The following is a 21765-nucleotide window of genomic DNA, read 5'->3' on the forward strand; positions in this document are numbered from 1 at the left end:
TTATCCTTTATACATCCTATATCGGAGTAAGTCTGTATTATTTAACATAAACCTCTATTTTATCTATAACGTGCATGTTGTTTTAACAGATAGCCAGTTCCCTCCCTTGTTTCCCACCGAGCCGTAAAAACAGGAGCACTGGTTTCCATCTGCTGCTCTTCCGCTGTTTAACACGTACCAAACTGTTTCCAGCATATAGTTTTGTTAAATGGTCTCATTTTAACTACGTATTCTCCTAGTAAGTATCTGGTAACATGCTACTTTTTTGTCCCACCTGTGGAAATGTTTTGATTGTCGAAGAAGGACAGAAGTGCATGAGATTCGCTTGTAACACTTGTCCCTACGTACATAACATCACAAGAAAGGCAAGTTTCAATTAACTCTATCAAGCTCTACAGCTTCTGTTTGACAGACAAACACGTCGCTCCTGGTTTCACAGGTTCCGAGTTTCTGTTAGTTTAACGTGTTTCCCCCCCATTCCTGCAGGTAAATAATCGTAAGTATCCCAAGTTGAAAGAAGTGGATGACGTGCTCGGCGGAGCAGCAGCATGGGAGAACGTGGATTCAACCCCAGGTACGTGACTAAAGCAAACCGTGACGCGTTTAGTGCTGCGGGGTTAATTCATTGGCAACAGTCGGACAGAAAATTCTGCTTCCCCCTTATCGCAAACACGTCAAAACAAAAAAATATTGAAACGGGTGTTTTATGAGGTTTCAACGGAGGTTTCTAGTGCATGATGGGATGCTTCTTTTCTTAAGCAATTTTGATGAATTTGCTTTCACACTCTGTAAAGGAAGTTGTACTGCATTCAGTTCGCATAAAAGTTGATTTGGTTGGCTGATTGGCTTAAGTTGGCTGATTGAAAGAGTTTTTAGATACAATTCCAGTTGTAGCAATACTCCAGACCTCTGGAAGACTACTCCGCTATTGTGTGGGCAACTTGCTCTTCTATCCATATGCATCACATTTGCACCGTAGTGTATCGTTTTCTACTATTGTGCAAGAAACTAATTTCAAGCTCTTCAAGTGCAATTATGATTGGGTTTATAAAGTCTGTTTTGATTGAAACTCTGTCTCGGCTATTTAAACAAAACCTGCACATGCCGTAAATGTTTTGCAAATGCACTCAAAACAGATTCCAGATCAACGTTCTGCACTCTCTGTTTACAGAAAAATGCCCCAAGTGCGAGCATCCTCGGGCATATTTCATGCAGATCCAGACCAGATCAGCAGATGAACCAATGACGACTTTCTACAAATGCTGCAATGCCCAGTGTGGACATCGGTGGAGAGATTAAAAATGTTTGCACGGGAGCGGTTGAGATTACTTCCAGATTCTTCTTTGTTTACAGGCACACACAAGGAACGGTTTCCTCCTCCTTCGATATTTATTTACAGGATTTTCCTTCAAACATCGTTCATTTTCCAAAGGACATTAAAACGAGTTTCCTTCATCATTTTTATTGATAAAATAGTACCTGTATACAACAGTCAAATAAGTTGTCTTACATAGTTGTACATTATCACAGACATTTAGAGCAATGCAGACCAGCAGTATCCACATCAATAAAAATTTAATGCAATCCTTCAACTTAAAATGCTTTTTCTTGCACAGATCTTTCAGCCTCGAGGAGGGAGGGGGAAAAAAAATCAAATGCACATTGAGTCGGGGAGAATAACCTGTTTTGATGTGAAGCACATGCAGACAAACTGCACCCGGTAGGCATCAGTGAACAATGAAACGGGCATGCAGAGGTGAAACAGTGATGGTTCGCTGCCAACTGTCGTCAATAAAATGAATCATTCGCGAGAAGTCACTAATTTATTTGAAGCTTATTCTTAAAAGACAGCTCAGTATCAGTCAAGACATCTCTACGTGTCATCTAACATGCATCTGAGCAATGCAAGTAGGCTTAAAGGGCTAATGGCGGTGTTAGTCAGACAGTGAACATTAAGTAACGATGGCTCCATCCAAAATTTCAATACTTTAAAATTATAAGTGAGAATAAACTATTCTGGAGAGGAGCATCAGCCTGACGCACAAAATTCAGTCCATGTGTCTGAAGTGCCATGCAGTGTTTTTTTTAGGGATTAAAAATCCATCTATCAAATCTACTTAGTCTGCTATTTCTTAAATAAATGCAAGTATGGTCTAATTTGTTCAGCTAACTACAAGCACAAGTAAAAGTCTAATTATTGGTTGCCTTTACCTGTGGGATAACATTTTCTCTAAGGGATAAATGCTTAGAGGAGGATGACTTTCTTTTATAAATGCGAAAGGTGGATTTCAACTTAAAGTGCAAATATTGACTTTATCATCAAACTTAATTAGTCAGGACAGAGGGAATCAGTAACAGCTAAACAGTCACTTAACATTTTGTGACAGATGACTAGAGTCCAGAGGATTAATAAATTAAAATCTAGGATGTAACATAAATGCATCTGCTAAACGGGTCATTTTCTAATAGATCACAAGTGATTATGATAAAAAAAAAAGAAAGAAAAGGTCTGTTATAACAAAATTACCAAACAGACAGAAATATTCACAGTTCTCAACTGAAAATAAAGGATAAAATATCTTACATTTTAAAACAAAATGCCAACCCATGAATTCACATACGTCTGAGCAGAATTCCCAGATGAATTCAAATAAAGTGACCAGTTTCACAGTTCTCCCTAAATGAGGCTCAGTTTTTTTTTTCTTTTTAAATTCACATGCATAAAATCACAAGATCAGCCGCGAGCAAACAGTTAAGTTTGTCTGCCCGCAGCCCATCTGCCTCTAGAGCTTTTAATATCCTTCATTTTCTGCAGTTCAGATTTGTTGATTTCAAATCCAAGTTTATACATTAGAGCAGTGTGCAGAAATATATATACATTAAATATCCTGTGAGCTAATGAGAAAACTGCACTTACAATATAAGAGGGCTGCACAACACTATGCAAAGATGGGGAGGGGGGGGGGGGCTGTCACTAGCAGCAGGGGGAGCTATGAGTTTATATGAGTGTGTGTGTGTGTGTGTGTGTGTGTTCATGTACATGGCTCAGTGGCATACAGCTGTCCGTGGTTAGCATATACGCTTGTATGTGTAAATATAGCCCTTACAGTTGGGGCAAGTATGCGTCACATCCTTGAGGTCATCAATCAGGCAGGGAATCAAGCAGCAGCCGAGATCACACCTGTGAATGAGCAACAAAACACGTTGAGTCAAAAACTGGCACATGGCTACATTTTCTATACACATTCATTGCTCAGAAAGGAAGGCACTATGATGAATCTGAACATTTGGGGTCAGATTTCTGCTACAAACAAATTGTCTTAGCCAGTAAGAGAGCACCTATCGTGAAGAACTATAAGAAGTATAGAGGGGGGGGCAAACTCCAGCCCAGATTAAAACCAGGAACAGTGCTAATCCCCACACCACCGTGCAGCCCTTAACAGGGATCCAAAACTTTTCATTGGCTTTTATGTGATGAAATATGAGAGTATTCACAAGACTGAAGATGAGCCCGTACCCGGCATGGGCGCATTGGCCTTAAGAGTGTCTTAAACAGAGGATGAAATGTCTGGGGGAATTCAGAGGTCCAAGAAATCTTATCCAAATGCCTAATGAGGAGGACTTCATGAAATGCAACTGATCAGATAGCACAGCACTGGTGTTCGCTGTAAACTTCATTCGAGATGTTAAAATCTCTCACGAAAAGCTTTAAAAGCCATCGAAGAAATAAAATATTTGCAACTGGAAAAATGCAAGAGTGCATCAGTAATGACTTCTGGCTGAATATGATTTACGCACATCACCTAACTTGGCTTGCTTGTTTATACAAAAACAAGACTTCTGGCCATCAAGCACAGAAATCATCGAAACCTGAGACATTCTCCTCTCTTATTTCCAAATAAAGTGTTATTTAGCAGCATGAAAAAAAGCACAATTAATAGAATTGCCACGTTGTCAACAGACAGCTGCATAGCAACCTTTTGGAAAGTGAAGTTTGGCTTTGAATTTAAAGCTCAAAAGATTTGTTCATTGTATAAAACAGTATACATAATCACCCATTAGATTGATGATTCTAAAAGTAAAAGAACATCTTTATTTTCCAGATCTTTCAGTCGCCCTGACAACTTTCCTGTGTCACTCCTGAACTGAAGTCAAATGAAGCAGAAGTCCTCCATACGACTGTTTGAAACTTTAGGGCTGTTTAGGAATGTATGGATTCTTTTAAGGCTGGCATGATTCATTCTTGTGACTTGTGAGATTTCCTCAATATTTGCAAAGTAAAAAGCCAATGAGCTGGTTACACTTAGCATTTTCTTGAGTAGCTCTGCTCCACCTCCGCAGAAACGTAAACGCTCTTGTCACAGTTTCAAAAAGGAAAGCTGTGTTCCAGAAAAGTCTATGCTGCACACAATGAATCAAGCCTGAGGACAAGTCAAAACAAATTGAAACCCTTTGATGATGATATTTACGTCACGCATGAATCCACGGAAACTCGGTTTCACCCAAGTCGCATCCACCCAGTTTTACACAGCTATCTTACGAAGTCTGACTCGTTACCATTCGTGCATAACTTTCAACACTGCATCCAGTCGCATAAATTGTGGCAGGTGTACTGCACTTCCGAGAAATCCAACAAATGACATCATTAAATACATTTACAACAAAGCTTCTCAAACTTTTACCACAAACACTGACATACATATGAACAAAGTCTGAAGGAATGAATGTCTTCACTTAGAAAGTGATGAAGCCATTAATTTTACGTGACACAAAGCTGGAAAGAACTATACTACCTTTGTAGAGAACTGTTGGTCTTTATCACCACTTACTGCAGGCATTTCAGTGTAATTATTACAACAATTCAAACAGTGTTTCACCACAGTAGTCCTGTTATTGGGAACAAAAAAAACAAACAAAAAAACTCACTTTTTTGTGCTTGACAGCATATATTTGGGTGTCAAAATGACCTAAATAATGGTTAGATTAATATTGTGAATTTATTTTTGGACAAATGGGCCACTGGAACTCTAAAAATAATGCAGTGCAGACCAACAGAGACGTCTCCTGGAAGATATAAGAGCTGTAGCTCCTGTTGATGGCTCAGAATAACGACGGTGTGCATTTTAGAACTGCTGTCACAGCGAGGTGGTGGCTGTCTTACGGCTTAAAATGGCTTTAGGGCTGGATATCGCTGCTGATATACTGAATCGATTCAAACCCAATTCAGAAGGCTGCAATTTCATTTGAATTAAAATAGTTTAAATTCAGCACAAATTTGGCTTGGCTATAAAAGAGGTTTTCACAAAGCAACTGTGTGACAGCTGATATCAGTGTCGCTACTCCTGTCATGTTTTCCTTCTCCCCACAGATGGTCCGGGGTTTTCCCAGCATGTGCATACATTTTGTTGCTCAGTGTCACAAAACCAGTCATGTAAAACTAGTTTCTCTAGCTTGAACAAGATTCCTACACAGATAATGCCGAAAAACAGAGTATAAGAAAAACGTCTAGCCTGTGAAGCACTTACCCTACAAAGAAGCAGAAGAGGCAGAAGAGCGTGTTCATGAGGCCAACATCATGGGAGATGCGGGTGACGATTGCCTGCTGGCAGTGTGGACACACAGTCTGCACCGGTGAGGTCTGGAACATTTCCCCCTGCAATACTGTCACAGTGGTGGCTGCACCCGGAGGAGCCAGGACGGTCGCTGTGTGACCTCCCATGTGGACAAAGTGACTGGGACCAGGACCCATCTGTCCTGGCATTGGGTAAGCAAAGTGGGGTGGTGGTGGGTAGGGGCCACCTGCAAAGGAAGGAATTTGGGAGTCTAAGCACAAACAATGCATACAGGCCAGACTGACAGAAATCCTATTCTGAAAGGAAATTCATTCGCTGAGGCGATGACAATAAAGAGGATACACATGAATCAGAAAATAAAAAGACAAATGATTGGTATCAAAGTGTTAAAGATCCCAAAATGCTTTTAAAAAATGCATATTAATAAAGAAAAAAAATTATTAATTGAGATTTTTTTGGCAGTTTAGTGCTAGATTGAAATTTGAGTAATTACTGGAATTACAGGATGTCAAGTATATGTGCACATGGCTCCAAATCAAAACTATTAAAGCTATTATAGCAACTGAATATTTTATAAACCAATCATGTGCAGAGGAAGCTTGATACTCGTGTGATGCTCTGTGTATTTGTTGATATTTGTAGATGGGCTGCAGAACCTTGTGTTGGTGGAGGCATGGGCATGGGCATGGGCATGGGGCCTTCTCCAGGGACATGTGGGGGTAAAAAGCCTGGCTGTGTGGCCTCGTACGGCGGAGGACCGTAGTCTGGAGGTAGAGGCTGTCCCTGTGGAGGAGCTGTTCTTACTGTTACTAAAAGACAGCAGACCAAGAAGAAACGTAAAAACACTGAAGGCAGACCAACACAAGAAAACATTTTCTATCAAATGAATGAAATCAATAAAACATCTTGAAGATTCAGTCTTAAGTTGTGCAGTAAATCTCACTGTAAAAGATTGAAGAGATTCAAATCCCAGATCAAAGTAGATCCCTCCAAATTGTTCTAAATAAGCAAGAATTTAAAATCAAGCCAAACAAAGATGTACTTTTTGTTACACAGATGTCTCTAACAACAACAATCAAACTTTAAGTCTGAACCATTGCCCTAAGTACTTATTAACATTCACTGCACTCCAGCAAGTTTGGCTTCATTACCAGGTTGTCCGTTCTTCTCCTCAATAAGGGGGGCACTGGGACCTCCAGGGTACGGAGGGGGAGGATCACTGGACATAGTGGCCGGATGTTTGCGCTGGCAGATTGGACACGTGAGCACCGATTACAAGTCTGTAGGGAGGCTTTCACTCTGTGGAATGAAACATGCATACTCTGAGTTATTTGGCTAATTGCTAAGTAACGTAACATAACTTAAACAGATTTCTTACAAGGCCAACAACTTTCTGTCAATTATCAGAGCAGCTGACGACAAGGCAGTGTAACTGCTAATGACCCTACACAAATATCACAAGTTTCACAGCAACAAAGTGAAATGACAGGAAACTTCTGAGTAACAAGAGTCCTTTCTACAGCCATGATTCAGCTGTACCAGGGAGCAGGAAATACTCCTTTCTCTCTCTGCCTAATTAACACACGGTGGTGTCCAGCAAAGGTCTCAGAGAAAACAAACCAGTAGACAACAAGGAAATGTGGGACTGTTGCCTTGCTGTGGAAACATGATGAAGGACAGTTACGTTACTTAACTGGACGTGATATGATTAAAATAATGCAAATGCTTTTCCTTTTCCAATGAGTGTTTGCAAAAGAAAAACCACAGCTATCCAACAAGAACTCTGAAGAAGCATTGAGTCGTATCTGCCAACAACCTGAATATGTTCAGTGTATTCAGAGGTCCAAACACATTAAATAAACCCTGAAACATTAGAGTCCCAAATGGATTTCAATCAATGGAATATCTTAACGTTTAGCATTGTTTTTATTTGAATAATGTACTATTCGTATAGAGTCCAACGTCATATGAGCTACTATGTCGCTCACAAACACAAAAGCGGAGTTAGAATTAGTCATCTTTACCTGTTGCTAAAAGAAAGATTCAACCTGGGATGCCTGGCAATTTATTGTCAATACAAACCATGACATGACATGACAACCATGATTGAAGGAGGATGTAAAAACACATTATTTTAAGAATCCCTATTTATATCAGTGCTAAGAGTAATAATGCCATTTTTTAAGCTTTGGAGTTAACAACCTGGACTTTAAACAGGTAAAGAAGAACGAAAAGAAATGTGTGAGGCACATTACTGTTGATCACCTAAACATATGATTGCTACCGTTTACTTATTGTTAGTTTCTCAATTAACCACCAGGTTTATCAATCCAGTAGCAGATCATACTGCTCACCAACCTACTTGCACAACTAGCCTTGAGTAACTTAGTTACGTAATATACTTTAGCGGAAGTCGGTGCTGATTTTACCGTAACCTGGTGAATTAAATGACAAAAAGCATACATTTTTCCATCTTAATACAGGTTAAGCTAACGCGGAGTAACGAAAGAGTCACTCATAGTAGTAAACGGACAGGTTCAAGACATGCTGTAACCTAATGGCTATCAGCAAATGTCTGTACTCAGCAACTTCATTACAACTATACATTTGTTTGGCTGCAGCAAACAGCTTAAGGCTAGCTGTCGTTAGCTAGCGGGCTAGTTAGCTAGCTCGGGTCGCCATTCTATACAGAGAAACAACAGATTAAAGATTAGGGAAGAAACGCGCACATTAAGTGAGAGGCGCTCAGAATGAATATACGCAAATAGGTGTTTCTAGCCTTGGCTGTAATAAAGCAGCTGTCAGAATGGTTAAAGGCCAAATTACCCGATTCCAGGAGAAATGCCACCAGCAGGCGAAGTTGTTTGACGTTAGCCGCTCAGACGCTCCTAAGGAGAGTCAACATCCGCTGAGACGGATTTACACTGACGTCATTAAATCTGACATAAACCGGTGTTTTCAAGATGTGTGCTCCCGCCGCGGTAAACCTTAGAATCAGTTTAATAACCCTAACAGTCAAACTGAACATGGCACACACGGATAAGTAGCCAAAATCAACCGAACGGCAAGATTTTTTTCCAAAAAGTTAATAAAAGACAATTATAAGTAGGTCTACAACTGAGGAAAAAATCGAAAATGTCCAATATCTCATTAGAGAAACGGTCTGCATATGTTTACTTGTTGAGAGCATACTCCATCCATTTTTTTAATTTTAGTTTTTTATGAAAACATTTTTCATACATAATGATAAATTGAAATAAAAACAGAAAAAAATCTAATGGCAGTATTGTTTCGCTAGCTGAAAAATGTTTCACAAGCTATCTGAGCTTATAATTTAATTACTGATATTACAAATAGTATTGACGTCATCTTAAAATATGTATCCTATTACATCTTGTTAAATCTCTTTAGTTATCTTTTTATCCTCATTCGAAAAAGACGCAGATACTCAAATTATAATAATAAGTAAGGAGGGTGGTAGAACCTCTGTATGAGCTGTTTCGTGATGAAAGTAAAATCAACCCTTTACCAGAAAATTCTGGACTACCGCCGCATTCATAAATAAGTTACCATAAGCATCACTGCCCTCTGATGGCCTTGACTAGACACTGCAGGTTTAACTTAGTCAAAACAGCTTTTAAGCGGTAGGTTTTTTTTTTTTAGAACAGGCATAGGACAAATGTGCGTCATTTATCGTGTTTGTCAACTGAAATTTGCTAAAACAGAACGCCAATCTTTCACCCATGTCAACAAACATTTTTAGTTAAATCTTATATAAAAATAATTACATTTATTATTATCATCATCATTTTTCAAATTCTTCAGAAGCGAACAGAATTTAAGCACAAAAATGATAAATAAGCACTCAGAGATTTGTGTAACTAAGACGCTACCGGAAGAAGCTGAGATATTTAACTGGTGGACCTAAAAGTTAAATCAGTTAGGCACGTGCCTTTGAAATATTGTTGAGTATGGTGACCAAATATAAACAACATACATAACGATAAAAACAAAGCAGGCAGAAAAATGAATAAAACTATCATATTGCTGTTATTGGCATTATTACCCTGAATTCCAAATCCATTTTATGATTCCTTTAAGTAATATGTGATTATTGTTAATATATAATGTTTAAACAAAGCTTTTCCATTTCTGAGGAAGTCAGTGGCATGGCAAGAAAAATATTTATCAGCTGGTAAGAGAGGGGCCAGGATTTTCAGGGGTGGCAACATACGTCAGAATTCTCTTTCTATATGTATAAAAGTCGCCAGGAGAATTATATTCTTTATTAAGTATTTATTTTTTATTAAGTAAGAATTAAGTATTTCTACAACATATCAGGCAGCATTTGTACTAAAATAAAGTATTGAATAAAGACGTACCCGCGAAGATCTATGGACTGAGCTGTACTAAAGTGAACATAAGTGCATTGTGTGGAAATAAATGTTTCAGGCACTGAACTTTGGTTTCATTGTTCACTCAGAACACATGCTCTCCCCGTTCATTCCTCAGTATATAAATATGCATACATGTATTTGTTTCAGGTCATCATTTTAGCAGTTTGAAGGCTTGAAGGCAAAGTAAAAGTCATTCCAATGTTGCTCAGCAAAACGCTTTACAAATGTATGTAGATCCAAAGATTATGTTCCTTTTGACTCAATGCTGAGGACAGCCAAACTTTATCCGCATAGCAGACCGCAAAAAGGTATTCATGAGCTTGAGAGTTGGAAAAACTTAATTCACAGGATACACTCCTCACTGGTAAAACAACAGCTATTTCACACAACTTTAACAATTCATGAAAAACATCCTGGTGTAGGTCCAACCTGCAATGAGGAAGTAATTGCAGACTTTAAGAGGGACAGTCTGAGGCGGAATAATCAGTCATCACTGTTATGAAATTAAACATACTGCCCTCTTGTGGTGAGATTTGGGACCTGCAACATTAAATTAATCAAGGTAGCGTTGATAACAATGTAGGATATTTCAAAGAATTTTGGGGAGTGCTAGAAAAAAAATAAAATGATCCAATTATGAAAAAAAATCTGTTGAAATATGTTTGTTTATTTAGAAGACACGGTTTAGATCGACATCTACGATTGATTAATTGAGAAATGTTTAGCTAAATCAATTTTTATTTTGATCTGTCATTAATGCTTTATCATTATAATTATTAGTAGTGTGACTATAATTATTATTGTTATTTTTGTGATCTTAAAGTTTATATGGTTGAATATTTATGGCATTGATTAGACACGGGTTTTAACTGGAACTATGTCAATTTAGTCAAGCGTAGCAAAAAAGATGGAAAAAAAGAGGATTTATCAAATCTTTATTTTATCTCTACTCTTACCGACAGTAACCACATTCCTTACACTTACCACTTCCTGCTGGCCTGAGCTTAATTAACTCCGCTCACTCCACCGGCCGGTGTGTTAGTTCAAAACGAACATACTGAAATTCTGGACAAGCTTGGAAACAGCCAATCAGGTCGACTCCCTGCTACGTTAGCACAGCTCTGGCAAAACAACAGCTCGCCCTCTATTTGTATCGTCTCCTCAGCGCATTCACCGACAAACCAAGCGTCAAAATGTTTAATTAACCAAGGCTTTTATTTCTGTGGATGTTGTATTTGTTTGGGCCTCGGTTTAGGCTGAAGTCAGAGCTAATCTGAGCTACTGACGCGCCGTTAGCTACTAGCTAACTCTAACTAGAGAAAGATGGGGTCCATCCTGAGTCGCAGAATCGCTGGTGTTGAGGACATCGACATCCAGGCCAATTCGGCTTACAGATTTCCACCAAAATCTGGTAAGTAATTGGAGGCAGCGTCGACTGAAGTCAAATTTCTCATATTTACGGAAGCAAACATTGTTAACCGAGTATTCCTTTAGTTGATCGGTTTTCACGTATTTCATGTGAAAGATAGTCAGCTGTATGGATAGATGATCGCTGTTTATAAACATCTGTGATCGAACTGAAAGGTTTCAACCACAAGAGATCACATGTTCAGAAAAAAAATTTGTATTCAGCTTATAAAACTCTCGTAATGTATCAGACACCGCCCCTGCCGAGGAAAGTCAAATTGAAACAACTAATGTTTTAATGATCCTATCAGCTGTTAGCTATCAGCTGTTAGCTGATTGACATTATTGTGAATGAACAGACTCCGACCAAATGTCTTATGCACACGGAAAAGAAGTGCTGCACGAACTGAGGGTTCGAGATGTTGACAAGAGCCCCCAACAAGTGATTTTTCAGCTTTCACCACACAGACATGTAAAGCTAATTATTCTGTGCTTTTTGCTAGTTCAAAGGTATTTTAAAAGGAATTTTCTATACCCTTGCTTTGTTATCAAGATGTAAACAGACCATAAAGGCATTGGCAGATATAGGTTTGTTTTGCAGTCATTAAAAAACACCAGACATTTAATTTTGAACAAACTTTTAGAGAAACGCAGTTTACCTTTGACGCAGCTGAATTTTGGATCTTACATGGAAAAGGATTGGAAATAAAACTAGAAAATGTCAATCTGGCAGCAGTTTGGAGGAAATGTTTGTTCAGGATGCTGCACTCTAGTCTCTGCAATGACCACGTTATAATGTATGAGCCCACCTTTGAAGCAGCGTCTCCATGCCGACATACTGGCAGTGCCTTTATTACTCATCTGTTTTTCTTTTCTCTCCAGGGAATTACTTTGCAAGCCATTTCTTCATGGGGGGAGAGAAATTTGACACACCACATCCAGAGGGATACCTCTTTGGGGAAAACATGGATCTAAATTTTCTTGGAAATAGGCCAGTGCAGGTAGAAACTGATGTTCCTTTAACTGTGTATTTAATATAGCATATTTCACACAGCTTTATGTAGTTTCATGTAGCTAGTATTTATTAACAACGTCAGGAAATTCGAATCAAGTATCATTCTTGTTTCATCAGTTCCCATATGTGACACCTGCGCCCCACGAGCCTGTGAAAACCTTGAGGAGTCTGGTTAACATCAGGAAGGACTCTTTGCGTTTAGTCAGGTAAAGAGAGACACTGCGACCATACAATGATTTTAAAGCAAAGTGATTTTATTAATGCTTGTCAAACCTCTTTATTCCAGGTATAAAGATGACTCTGACGCATCACTGGAGGATGGTGGTAAACCAAAGGTTCAGTACGGAGTGGAGTTCACCTTTGACGCTGATGCTCGAGTAGCCATCACCCTCTACTGCCAGGCGTTTGAGGAGTTCTCCAATGGCATGGCTGTGTAAGAATTTAATGTCATAACTTTTCTTATCATTATCGGAGCATTATCCACGCTTTTGTTCAATAACATTCTGTCTGAATTCAACAAACCACCCACCTGTCTGGGAGTAGATCAGATTCTCTCCAGTAACACACATGAATCTTGATGCAGCTTCTTCATATTAGTGTGAAACATTGTGCCAGAGACACTTTTCCCGTAGTTTATGGCTGGTAAGATTCAAGTCTTAGAGCACAAAGTCTAGAATAGAAACAGTGGGTCCTTGGCAACGAGCAGTCACCATGGATACTGCAGATAAGACTTGGAAGAAGATGAATGTAAAAGTCTGTACTGAAGTTCTGTTTTATGATGAAACTTTAAGATCAGATATTTCTGCTGTTATTTGGTGAAACAAGGAGCTACTGATTTAAGATGACTTGTCACACTGATGTCTCCTCTGAAAATAGTGCACATTGAAAAAGTCGCTCCCCTTTTCAACTTTATTTTTTCAACTGCACTGGAATGATTGTTTTCATCTCCAAACCCGTGTGTGTGTAGGTACAGTCCAAAGGATCCATCCTTGGTCTCTGAAACAGTGCATTACAAGCGGGGAGTGAGCCAGCAGTTCTCCATGCCGTCTTTCAAAATAGATTTCACCGAGTGGAAAGAGGAGGATGTAAGTTTAGAGTTTGCTACTAGATCCCAAAAGCAGAATGCACCGATGTATCAGCGAGTTAAACATTTACATCATTTCCTTTCAAGCTGAACTTTGACCTGGACCGAGGTGTGTTTCCCATGGTGATCCAAGCTATGGTTGATGAAGGGGATGGTAAGTCACCAGAGCTGCACAATTGTCATGACAACACTACTATTATAAACAGTAAGACTAAATCTAACAATGTTAGTTCCTAATGTTGCTAAGAAATCTTTTTTCTTTTTTCCTCTAAGATTGTCTGGGACATGCTCATGTGCTTTTGGCAGCGTTTGAAAGGGTGCGTATACGTCTAAAAATTAAAATAATTTGGTAGATGCGCATGAAGCTTTAATTTGTTCTAAAACGGCTTTCTTTTTATCTCCAGCACGTTGATGGCAGTTTCTCCGTCAAGCCTCTGAAGCAGAAACAAATCGTAGGTTTTTTTTTAACGTTCTTGTTTCAGTACTTTTTTTTGTTTGTTTCGTTTTTAATTTCAAGCCTGATTAGTTTGTCTACTTTGATTTTCAGTAAAGTCATTAATTCAAGACAGGAGCTTGTTTTTAACACGGTGCCGGCCCACTGGCATTTGGATGTTTAAGGCAGCACATCTTTACTGAAACGATGCAGGCAGATCCCTCATTAGTGTCCAGATGAAATGTCTTTGGCTCACTTCAGCCCTCTTTTACCATCAACCTAAATGCTGCTTTTGAAAAGCCTGTGAACCACAAAAATCGGCAGACACCCAAACGAGTCTGACGATTTTCATGGTCAAGGCTTTCTGAAACATGGTTGTCATAGTTCTTCTTCTGTTTATTTTTTATAGGTCGATCGTGTGAGCTACCTCTTACAGGAGATCTATGGGATTGAGAACAAAAACAACCAAGAAACCAAGGTTCCAGTGGAATATTTTGTATTCACATATCCCGATGCTGTAAAACATCAGACGCGTTTGTTCTTTGTGCCTTCGTTTTGTTCATTTTTTTTCTTTTTTCTAGCCATCTGATGATGAGAATAGTGACAACAGCAATGAGTGTGTTGTTTGTTTGTCTGATCTGCGAGACACGCTCATCCTGCCCTGCAGACATCTGTGTCTCTGTAACTCTTGCGCAGACACTCTGCGTTACCAGGCCAACAACTGTCCCATCTGCAGGCTGCGTAAGAACAGTTTCGTTATTCCAGTTTTCTGAGCAGAATCTGTAACGCTGCCTCTTGAATTTATTATTTTTGGGACGAACTGTAAATTGGTTTATTCCAAACAGCCTTCAGAGCCTTGCTGCAGATACGAGCTGTGAGGAAAAAGCCCGGAGCTCTTTCTCCTGTGTCCTTCAGTCCGGTTCTGGCTCAGACTATGGACCACGATGAACATTCAGTAGGTGCCATGCAAATCTGCTACTTTCAGCTGCAACCTTTGGAGTTACTGCATAAGGGGTCATATACAATTGTCATATATCATCTGCAATAAATCCACTCTGCCACTCATTGTGTGAAACGCTTTGCAGAGCTCAGACTCAGTACCTCCTGGTTTTGAACCCATCTCACTGTTGGAAGCGCTGAACGGTATGCAGTCAGTGTCTCCTGCCATCCCATCTGCCCCCCTGTACGATGAAATCAACTTCTCAGGAGGTCTGGGAGGTGACAGCCGACAGCTGAGCTCTCCGGAGCATATAAGTGATGGAAGTCTGCAGAAAGGCAAAGTCAGCAAGTCACCTGACAGGTAATCTAGATGTGAACGTTTACATGTACATGCACATCTGCTCAGGATAGAAAACTGGGTCACAAATGTAACAATAGTTTCAAATTAGATTTTTACATTGGGTTTGGTCAGTTTGGTCACATTACCCTCTAATCTGTGTGTGCTGATGATTCTTTCACAAATAAAAGTTTGATAACAACACCTTTGAAGAGGAGGGTTCATTTGAAAAAGGTTGTGGTTTGAGTAGAATTAGTCTTTTTTATGCTTCATACATCTTCCCTCCAGCACCCTCAGATCGCCATCCTCTCCCATCCAGGAGGAGGATGAGGAGAAGCTCTCAGAGATGTCAGATGCTCAGCCACACACGCTTCTCTCCAGCAGCCCCGCCCCCACAGACGTAAGCAGCTTCACAGCCTGACTTTTTGAACTTTGACTCTGCCGCAGACTAAAGATTTTGGCTGCTTTTCCTCCAGGCCACAGCAACTGAGGATGTGGCAGACTCTCTTTCTCCAGATGACGGTGAGTTTTCTCATTTGGCACTTTGTGAACAGGCGGTCAGTAATGTGCTTGACATTGTTGCTGTCCTGCGTGATCCAGAGGACAGGATGCATTCTGGAGGAGACATCCTGCAGGACTGCAGCAGTGAACACTGCAGCTTGACCAAATCAGAGAGCGACCCAGCGGGTGATCTGTCTCTGCCCGGTGAGAAATCCTCTGTCAGGAACACTGAACAAATACTCCTGCGTTGAAGCTCTTAATAACTTTCATGCTGGAAAGAAAGTTGGATATTTAATGTATAATCAGTTTATGACGTAAGCACTGAAGTGAGCTGTAGTCTCATGATGACAACTCAGAACAAGTTAATTGACTGCTGCTCTTAAAACAGACAACATTGTCTGTTTCTGTTACTTTTATCTCTGTTGGATGTTACATTTCCATTCTGGTTCCCTAGTTCAGTCTCTTTCATCTTTAATCAAAACTTTAAGGCTGTGATTTCTCATGCTTTGCATCTAACCAGTGTTCTCTTGCCTCTGTGTGTTCTCTAACACTCCTTCTCTGTTCCGTGCCATCCTGTCTCTCTGTACTGGCTCACGTTTGGCAGCCCTAGGTCCCGATTCCTGCTCTATTGGTATGGAGGAATAACTGTGGTATGTAGGCTTTCCTGTCTGCTCTGCTTCTGTATGTATGGGCTTTATTTCTCCCTCTGAATGTGGTTCTCAGTGAACACATTCACTGCTGTCTATTGCAGTTAAAAAAGTGAGTTTTGTGGTTTTAAATAACTGTGAGGTCAGACTGCTCAAGACTAAGCAATTTATTGTAGCTTCAGTGGTTACTTACTTACTAATGTTTGAGAGGAAACTTGATTTTGAACTATGTTGCTCTGATACATCTTCCTCTCCAGGGTCATCAGAGTCAACAGAAAGCCTGAAAAGTCAGAGCACAAACTGCTCCAGCCAGCCTCTCCTGTGTCCCACAAGCAGCCTTCATATGGAAGATGAACACCTCAACCCCTGACTCTGACCCAGCTTTGCTTCATAAAGATCATCCATTTCATTCATTACTTTCACACACTTTCACCCAGATCCTTTCTCTGCCCAATCATCTGCTTGTGTTGTAAGAGCAGGCAGTGGCCCTGAAAGTATGAGGGAGGCCCCTGTTCACTCCACCAGTGTCTCACAACTACAGAAAGAAATTTGACTGCCAGGAAGATGGTTTTAGTACCACACTCTATGAATGATATTTGAAAAAAGATTGCAGCTTTGAAAACTCATATGTTCATTTGTGTGTCTTTGCCAGATTTGTGGTCTCATGATGTAGATTCCAGAGATATTTCACTACCTGTCATGGTGGTGCTTTTAAGCACACTTACTTTATTTAACTGTATATCAATTTCTCTACACTAAAATCAAAAGACTTTATAAATGCAGTTTGTGTTTAGATATCGTATTCATTCGTGCAACATGTTAGATTAATGACTGTTTTTCGCTGATTTGGTTTATGAGCAGCATTTTGAAGACATTACTTGTGTATCTGTGTGTCCATTTGAGGTGATTTTGCACTCTTGACAAAATCATTTATTATCCATTCCTTTTTAACAGAAGTATATGATGAAATTATCTTAACTTCTCTGTTGTCTTAAACATCTGCCTGTTTTATTAATTCCAAATGTTGATATCTATGTATAATAACTACTAGAATCCTGTGTAGTTACTTCCAAAACTGTATACTTAGATATTACATAGAAAAATTCTGGTACTGAAGTAATGAAACCAGATTCAGTTAACATGCACATTACTTAAGACTTTGATAATCAATAAGAGCTACATATTCACATCCTAACAGCTGAATTCAAAGATTGCTAAAGCCAGGAACAAGCCTAGATGCTCCATCTACTTGTAAGCTGATTTAGTGTGGCGCAGCAAGCGTGCTTATCATTGATGTGGCTGATCTCCGTACAGTCTTTTTATTGTGGCAACGCCAGTGTTCGCTTATGATGTAGCTGCAAAAAAAGGGGTCATATGTTTGTGTGGCTGCAGCGGCTTCCCTAGGTCCTGTATGTGTAGCACCATATAGATCTATGTGCCTTGAATTAATATGGCTGCCTGCTTGTTGCAATGGACATTCGTGTTCTTACAAATTCTACAATATACAGCCGTTTCAGCTCATGGACAGGATTTATGATGCTGATGTACAGAGCTTTCTTTGTTCTATATTACAAACTTCATGCTTCTGGAAAATGTACATTGTCATTGTAATTGAGCAATATTAAGTTGAACTGTTTATTTACCTTATGACAACGTATCAATTATGCATTTATGATTAGTATCTTTGCTCAAGTGAAATTCTGTATGTGTTCCTGGAAAAGACACAACCGATGTAACACATGCAAACTTTGCTTTTTATGAATTGGGCTTGCGTTTGCATGTGAATTTGTAGAGGCTTTCATCTCCCAATGCTTTTACTCTAAGTACTGCGATTAATTTGTCTTTATTCCCTCTTCTTTGCCATCTCAACATGACACTGTGCCTTCCTGTTCTGACCACTATTGACCTGGTATCCAGGACAACCCTGCAGTAGGTGGTTTTGCTCTCGGTTTCCTTCTGTTTGTCTCCCTTTGTGTAAAGCAGCATGTGTATAACAATAAAGAACAAATATTCATTACCTCAGCTACAGTATTGGGTAAAGTCACGGGAAAGAATGAAAAAGTACTGTATGATAAAAACCATCAAGCAAAACTTGGGATGTAAAAGGACTAATAAGCAAAATTCAGTAGATAGGAACAAAAATCCTCTGTAAAACTGCTTTGTTATCGGTTGTTATCGCAATATTGGAGCTGAACCTTAAAGCCTGGGTGAAAACAGTGCTCATGCTTTTCTTTGTCTTTGATAGAAGAACTACCCTGGTTCATTGTTTCAATTTAAAAGTACAAACCCTCGTGATAAACTTTCTGCTGGTCTCACAAGTGGCAGAAACATTTTGTGGCTTTAAGTCACTCAGCAGTTAAAAGTGTACACAACACGTGAACTATGGACCGCTGTAAATGAAATCCGAGTTGATTGTTTTCTTGAACCTTTGGACTTCTGACTAACAATGTCATTTTTATTGTATTCTGTGCCCAGTGTCCCCTTTAAAAAAATAAAGCATATGCTATAGATTTATCAGGTAATTCCCCTCCAAATTGAATGAAAAACTAGAGATTAATTTGAGAGAAAAAGCGCTGTTGGTTAAAGAATGAAAGGTTCCAGCCCCCCCACGACCCGACCGGCGGATTAAGCGGGTATAGAAAATGGATGGATGGTTTATTGCAGAATACTTACGCATAAACATTGCATCTACCAGCTATAAAATAACCTTTAAGAGTTAATTTTCCTGCCGGTAATACTACATGGAATTAAAAAAATGAATAATACATTTAAAAAAATTTAGATTTAACCAGCTCTCGCGAGTTCAGTGTTTTGAAAACTTAAACTCTGCTGCCCTGACAAAAAGTGTGAAAAACTACAATTCTCAAATTCAACAATGTTTCGTTTGTTAGCCATAAAAGACTATCTTAAGAGAAAAGAATTAATTACCTAAAAATTTGCCCTTCCCCTCTCAGACCACATAGACAGACAGAATTCCAGGCAAGAAGAGGTCATTTCACCTCAGGACGACCGAGCTTGTCCCTCACATCGGATGACCTGATGAGTAGAGAAGTTCTCACATTTATGATTTAGCTGGGTGTCCAGCTGAGGCAGTTGATATCTCATAAAGGAGATTTCACATTCACCCCTGTATTCCAGACTAAAAGAAGGCACTGATGTAAAAACAATAATCCTTAAAATAATTCTGTTAAGGTTTGAACTCTTGGCGCCATGTGAAAAAAGATTATTGCTAAGCTTCAATTCTGATGGTGGTGTAAAGTCTGTTCAGATCAAAAAATATTTGTTCTTTGATTAAAGGAAAACAATTGTAACCAAAAAGTGTCCAATGAGATTATTGTTTTAAAGTTGACATGTTTGTTGCACAAACCCATTTTACTGAAAATAACAGAAATGTTCTGCTTTAGATGAGAACTACAGTATAAGGAGTATTGAGGTTGTATAAAAATACATCAATCTTATTTGGAGTGAATTTATTGTGACCCTTTGAAATTATATTTAGATGGGTTGACAGCATGTGCAAACCGGTTCACCCCAGGCCAGTACAAGCACGTGCCCTCTCATCTAATTGGACTGTGCCAAATCTCTTTAAGACATGAAATCATCCCAACAACAATTCACTCAAATCTCCCCCTCGCTGTGTGCAGTAATTAGCCTACATGCCCTTGATATCTAAAAACATGTGTATCACCCCATCCAGTCACACAGCTGAGTGGGCATGCATACCACATGTGCCAGGATATTGTGCCATTTAAAAACTAATTACATATCATCACATCTCAACAACAGGTTTTTCTTGTTAAAGTTGTACAGTGTTAGAATAAATCTTCGTGGACTCCTGGTCCAGCACAAAAATGCGTCATTACACGAGACCATCGTAGAGTAAAACACTCAAAATACTTTTTTTTTATTTTATAAAAAATTGGAAGATTCTTGCTGTAACTTCCCTGAAATAAGTTTAATAAAATGTGTCTCTAAATAAACTATAGAGCAGTATGTCTCTCATCTAGGTTTTTTTTAATAAAAATCCAAAGGATAAAATGTATTTAAATCTCAAGTGAAAATGCTCAATAAACAAAATGTATGACATTTAAAATCAGGGGATTTTAAAGGGACACAAGGGACTTTGGGGACACGTGCACAGACAGTTATCCTGCTTTGAGACAACCACTTTGTATTATGAGATCAGACAGAAAGAAGAAAGAGGAGGAGACAGCAGGAGTGGCATGAAGGTCAGCATCTTACTTTCTGAAGTGAGTTAGACCACAGACAGAGCTCCGAGATAAACAGAGATCAGGAGAAGTTCAAGATAAAGGCTTTCATTTAGTTTGACTGCTATTTTTACATTTCACAAAAAAAGCTGGAAAAGCAGAATTCAAGAAATAACAATCAGAACTGACTGTACATACTGATATTGAGGTATCATGACAAAACAGGTCAGTGGCTCACCTTTCCTCAAGCCCTTCTTCATGAAGACGCCTGTCAGAGTGGTCAGCCCTCTGCAACAGAGACGACACACGCTCCCTGCCAGCGAGTTCAGAAACCTTACACCACAGGATGCCATCAGCGTGTTTGAAATTGAGAGAGAAGGTAAGTCTAATTTTTGCCATTCAGAACAGATTGTCTTTAAAATTACTGCAAAGTTTGTATTTTGGGATTAGAGGTCGGTAACTTTTCATATGTATTGTAGTTTATAATTTTGTCATATACTCAGACGTTCCTTTTAGAATTATAACTTTACTTTAGAGCCACTTTAAATTTGAGAAAACATATTTCTTTCATATTTTCATCATAAGCACTTCCTTGATAATGACCCACCAAAATCATTTCCTCCCAGCATTCGTCTCTGTGTCTGGAGAGTGTCCACTTATCCTGGATGAAGTGCTTAATTTCCTGAGTCAGTGCCCTGAGCTGTCGCTGGGTTGGTTTGAAGAGGGACAGCTGGTGGCCTTCATCATTGGCTCCGGCTGGGGCAAGGAGAGGCTTTCGCAGGTATCAAAACTACCCAACATGAAAAACTAAAAAGTCCTGACAAATTGTGATTTCTGTGGCTCATTATACTGATATTGTTCCTGGGTTTTGTCTCTCTCCTCCAGGAGGCCATGACTCAACATGTCCCAGACACCCCCAGTGTGCACATCCATGTGCTGTCTGTGCACCGCCATTGTCGACAGCAGGGCAAGGGTTCCATCCTCTTGTGGCGCTACTTGCAGTACCTGCGCTGCGTACCAGGTCTTCGCCGAGCTCTGCTGATCTGCGAGGACTTCCTGGTGCCCTTCTACCTCAAGGCTGGCTTCAAGCAGAGAGGACCATCAGAGATCTCTATATCCAACATGAACTTCCAAGAGATGGAGTACACGCTCGGTGGGCAGGCATACGCTCGTCGGAACAGCGGCTGCTAGCCTACTCCACCTTTCTTCCACTTACTGACCTCT

At 39.6% G+C, this 21765-nt stretch overlaps 4 protein-coding genes across 6 annotated transcripts; 3 read left to right on the plus strand and 1 right to left on the minus strand.

Annotated features, from left to right (window-relative positions):
* Window positions 1–144: 144 nt before the first annotated feature.
* On the plus strand, window positions 145–1584 carry polr3k (polymerase (RNA) III (DNA directed) polypeptide K). Its single transcript, XM_072368243.1, has 3 exons — window positions 145–365; window positions 487–574; window positions 1172–1584. The coding sequence occupies exons 1-3, from the start codon at window positions 255–257 to the stop codon at window positions 1297–1299; spliced, it is 327 nt and encodes a 108-aa protein (XP_072224344.1). The 5' UTR covers window positions 145–254; the 3' UTR covers window positions 1300–1584.
* On the minus strand, window positions 1447–8501 carry cdip1 (cell death-inducing p53 target 1). Of its 2 annotated transcripts, none has more exons than XM_072368241.1 (5): window positions 8400–8501; window positions 6725–6872; window positions 6230–6382; window positions 5526–5799; window positions 1447–3181 (listed from the first exon to the last, which is right to left on the minus strand). In XM_072368241.1, exons 2-5 carry the CDS (start codon window positions 6798–6800, stop codon window positions 3070–3072), a joined length of 615 nt encoding a protein of 204 aa, XP_072224342.1. In that variant the 5' UTR covers window positions 6801–6872; window positions 8400–8501; the 3' UTR covers window positions 1447–3069. The 2 variants fall into 2 exon arrangements, with proteins under 2 accessions (XP_072224342.1, XP_072224341.1); XM_072368240.1 differs by lacking the exon at window positions 8400–8501 and adding an exon at window positions 7598–7637.
* Window positions 8502–11028: 2527 nt separating this feature from the next.
* Window positions 11029–18347, plus strand: mgrn1b (mahogunin, ring finger 1b). 2 transcript variants are annotated; one of them, XM_072368524.1, is made up of 17 exons: window positions 11029–11381; window positions 12260–12378; window positions 12510–12598; window positions 12679–12825; window positions 13360–13477; window positions 13564–13630; window positions 13750–13793; window positions 13881–13928; window positions 14319–14387; window positions 14491–14650; window positions 14755–14864; window positions 14995–15209; window positions 15474–15585; window positions 15662–15707; window positions 15786–15890; window positions 16291–16336; window positions 16591–16680. In XM_072368524.1, the coding sequence occupies exons 1-16, from the start codon at window positions 11294–11296 to the stop codon at window positions 16329–16331; spliced, it is 1578 nt and encodes a 525-aa protein (XP_072224625.1). In that variant the 5' UTR covers window positions 11029–11293; the 3' UTR covers window positions 16332–16336; window positions 16591–16680. The 2 variants fall into 2 exon arrangements, with proteins under 2 accessions (XP_072224625.1, XP_072224624.1); XM_072368523.1 differs by lacking the exon at window positions 16291–16336 and having other exon boundaries at window positions 11030–11381; window positions 16591–18347.
* Window positions 18348–20754: 2407 nt separating this feature from the next.
* Window positions 20755–21732, plus strand: aanat2 (arylalkylamine N-acetyltransferase 2). Its single transcript, XM_072368726.1, has 3 exons — window positions 20755–20920; window positions 21168–21322; window positions 21427–21732. The coding sequence occupies exons 1-3, from the start codon at window positions 20755–20757 to the stop codon at window positions 21730–21732; spliced, it is 627 nt and encodes a 208-aa protein (XP_072224827.1).
* The last annotated feature ends 33 nt before the right edge of the window (window positions 21733–21765 follow it).

The sequence above is a fragment of the Leuresthes tenuis genome, unplaced genomic scaffold (genome assembly GCF_036924035.1).
Source record: "Leuresthes tenuis unplaced genomic scaffold, fLeuTen1.0.hap1 SCAF_17, whole genome shotgun sequence".
Classification (NCBI taxonomy): Eukaryota; Metazoa; Chordata; class Actinopteri; order Atheriniformes; family Atherinopsidae; genus Leuresthes; species Leuresthes tenuis.

Bases quoted from the DNA above. Each gene is read 5' to 3' on its own strand.
- mgrn1b (XM_072368523.1), top strand. From the start codon at position 11,294: ATGGGGTCCATCCTGAGTCGCAGAATCGCTGGTGTTGAGGACATCGAC. The intron at 12,379-12,509 runs GTAGAAACTGAT...TTGTTTCATCAG, and splicing joins TTGGAAATAGGCCAGTGCAG to TTCCCATATGTGACACCTGC. The intron at 14,388-14,490 runs GTTCCAGTGGAA...TCTTTTTTCTAG, and splicing joins AAAACAACCAAGAAACCAAG to CCATCTGATGATGAGAATAG.
- polr3k (XM_072368243.1), top strand. From the start codon at position 255: ATGCTACTTTTTTGTCCCACCTGTGGAAATGTTTTGATTGTCGAAGAA. The intron at 366-486 runs GCAAGTTTCAAT...CCATTCCTGCAG, and splicing joins TACATAACATCACAAGAAAG to GTAAATAATCGTAAGTATCC. The intron at 575-1,171 runs GTACGTGACTAA...CTCTGTTTACAG, and splicing joins GAACGTGGATTCAACCCCAG to AAAAATGCCCCAAGTGCGAG.
- cdip1 (XM_072368241.1), bottom strand. From the start codon at position 6,800: ATGTCCAGTGATCCTCCCCCTCCGTACCCTGGAGGTCCCAGTGCCCCC. The intron at 5,800-6,229 runs GTTCTGCAGCCC...CTTCCTTTGCAG, and splicing joins CATGCCTCCACCAACACAAG to GTGGCCCCTACCCACCACCA. The intron at 3,182-5,525 runs GTAAGTGCTTCA...GCTCATTCACAG, and splicing joins CTCTTCTGCTTCTTTGTAGG to GTGTGATCTCGGCTGCTGCT.
- aanat2 (XM_072368726.1), top strand. From the start codon at position 20,755: ATGACAAAACAGGTCAGTGGCTCACCTTTCCTCAAGCCCTTCTTCATG. The intron at 20,921-21,167 runs GTAAGTCTAATT...ATTTCCTCCCAG, and splicing joins GTTTGAAATTGAGAGAGAAG to CATTCGTCTCTGTGTCTGGA. The intron at 21,323-21,426 runs GTATCAAAACTA...TCTCTCCTCCAG, and splicing joins GCAAGGAGAGGCTTTCGCAG to GAGGCCATGACTCAACATGT.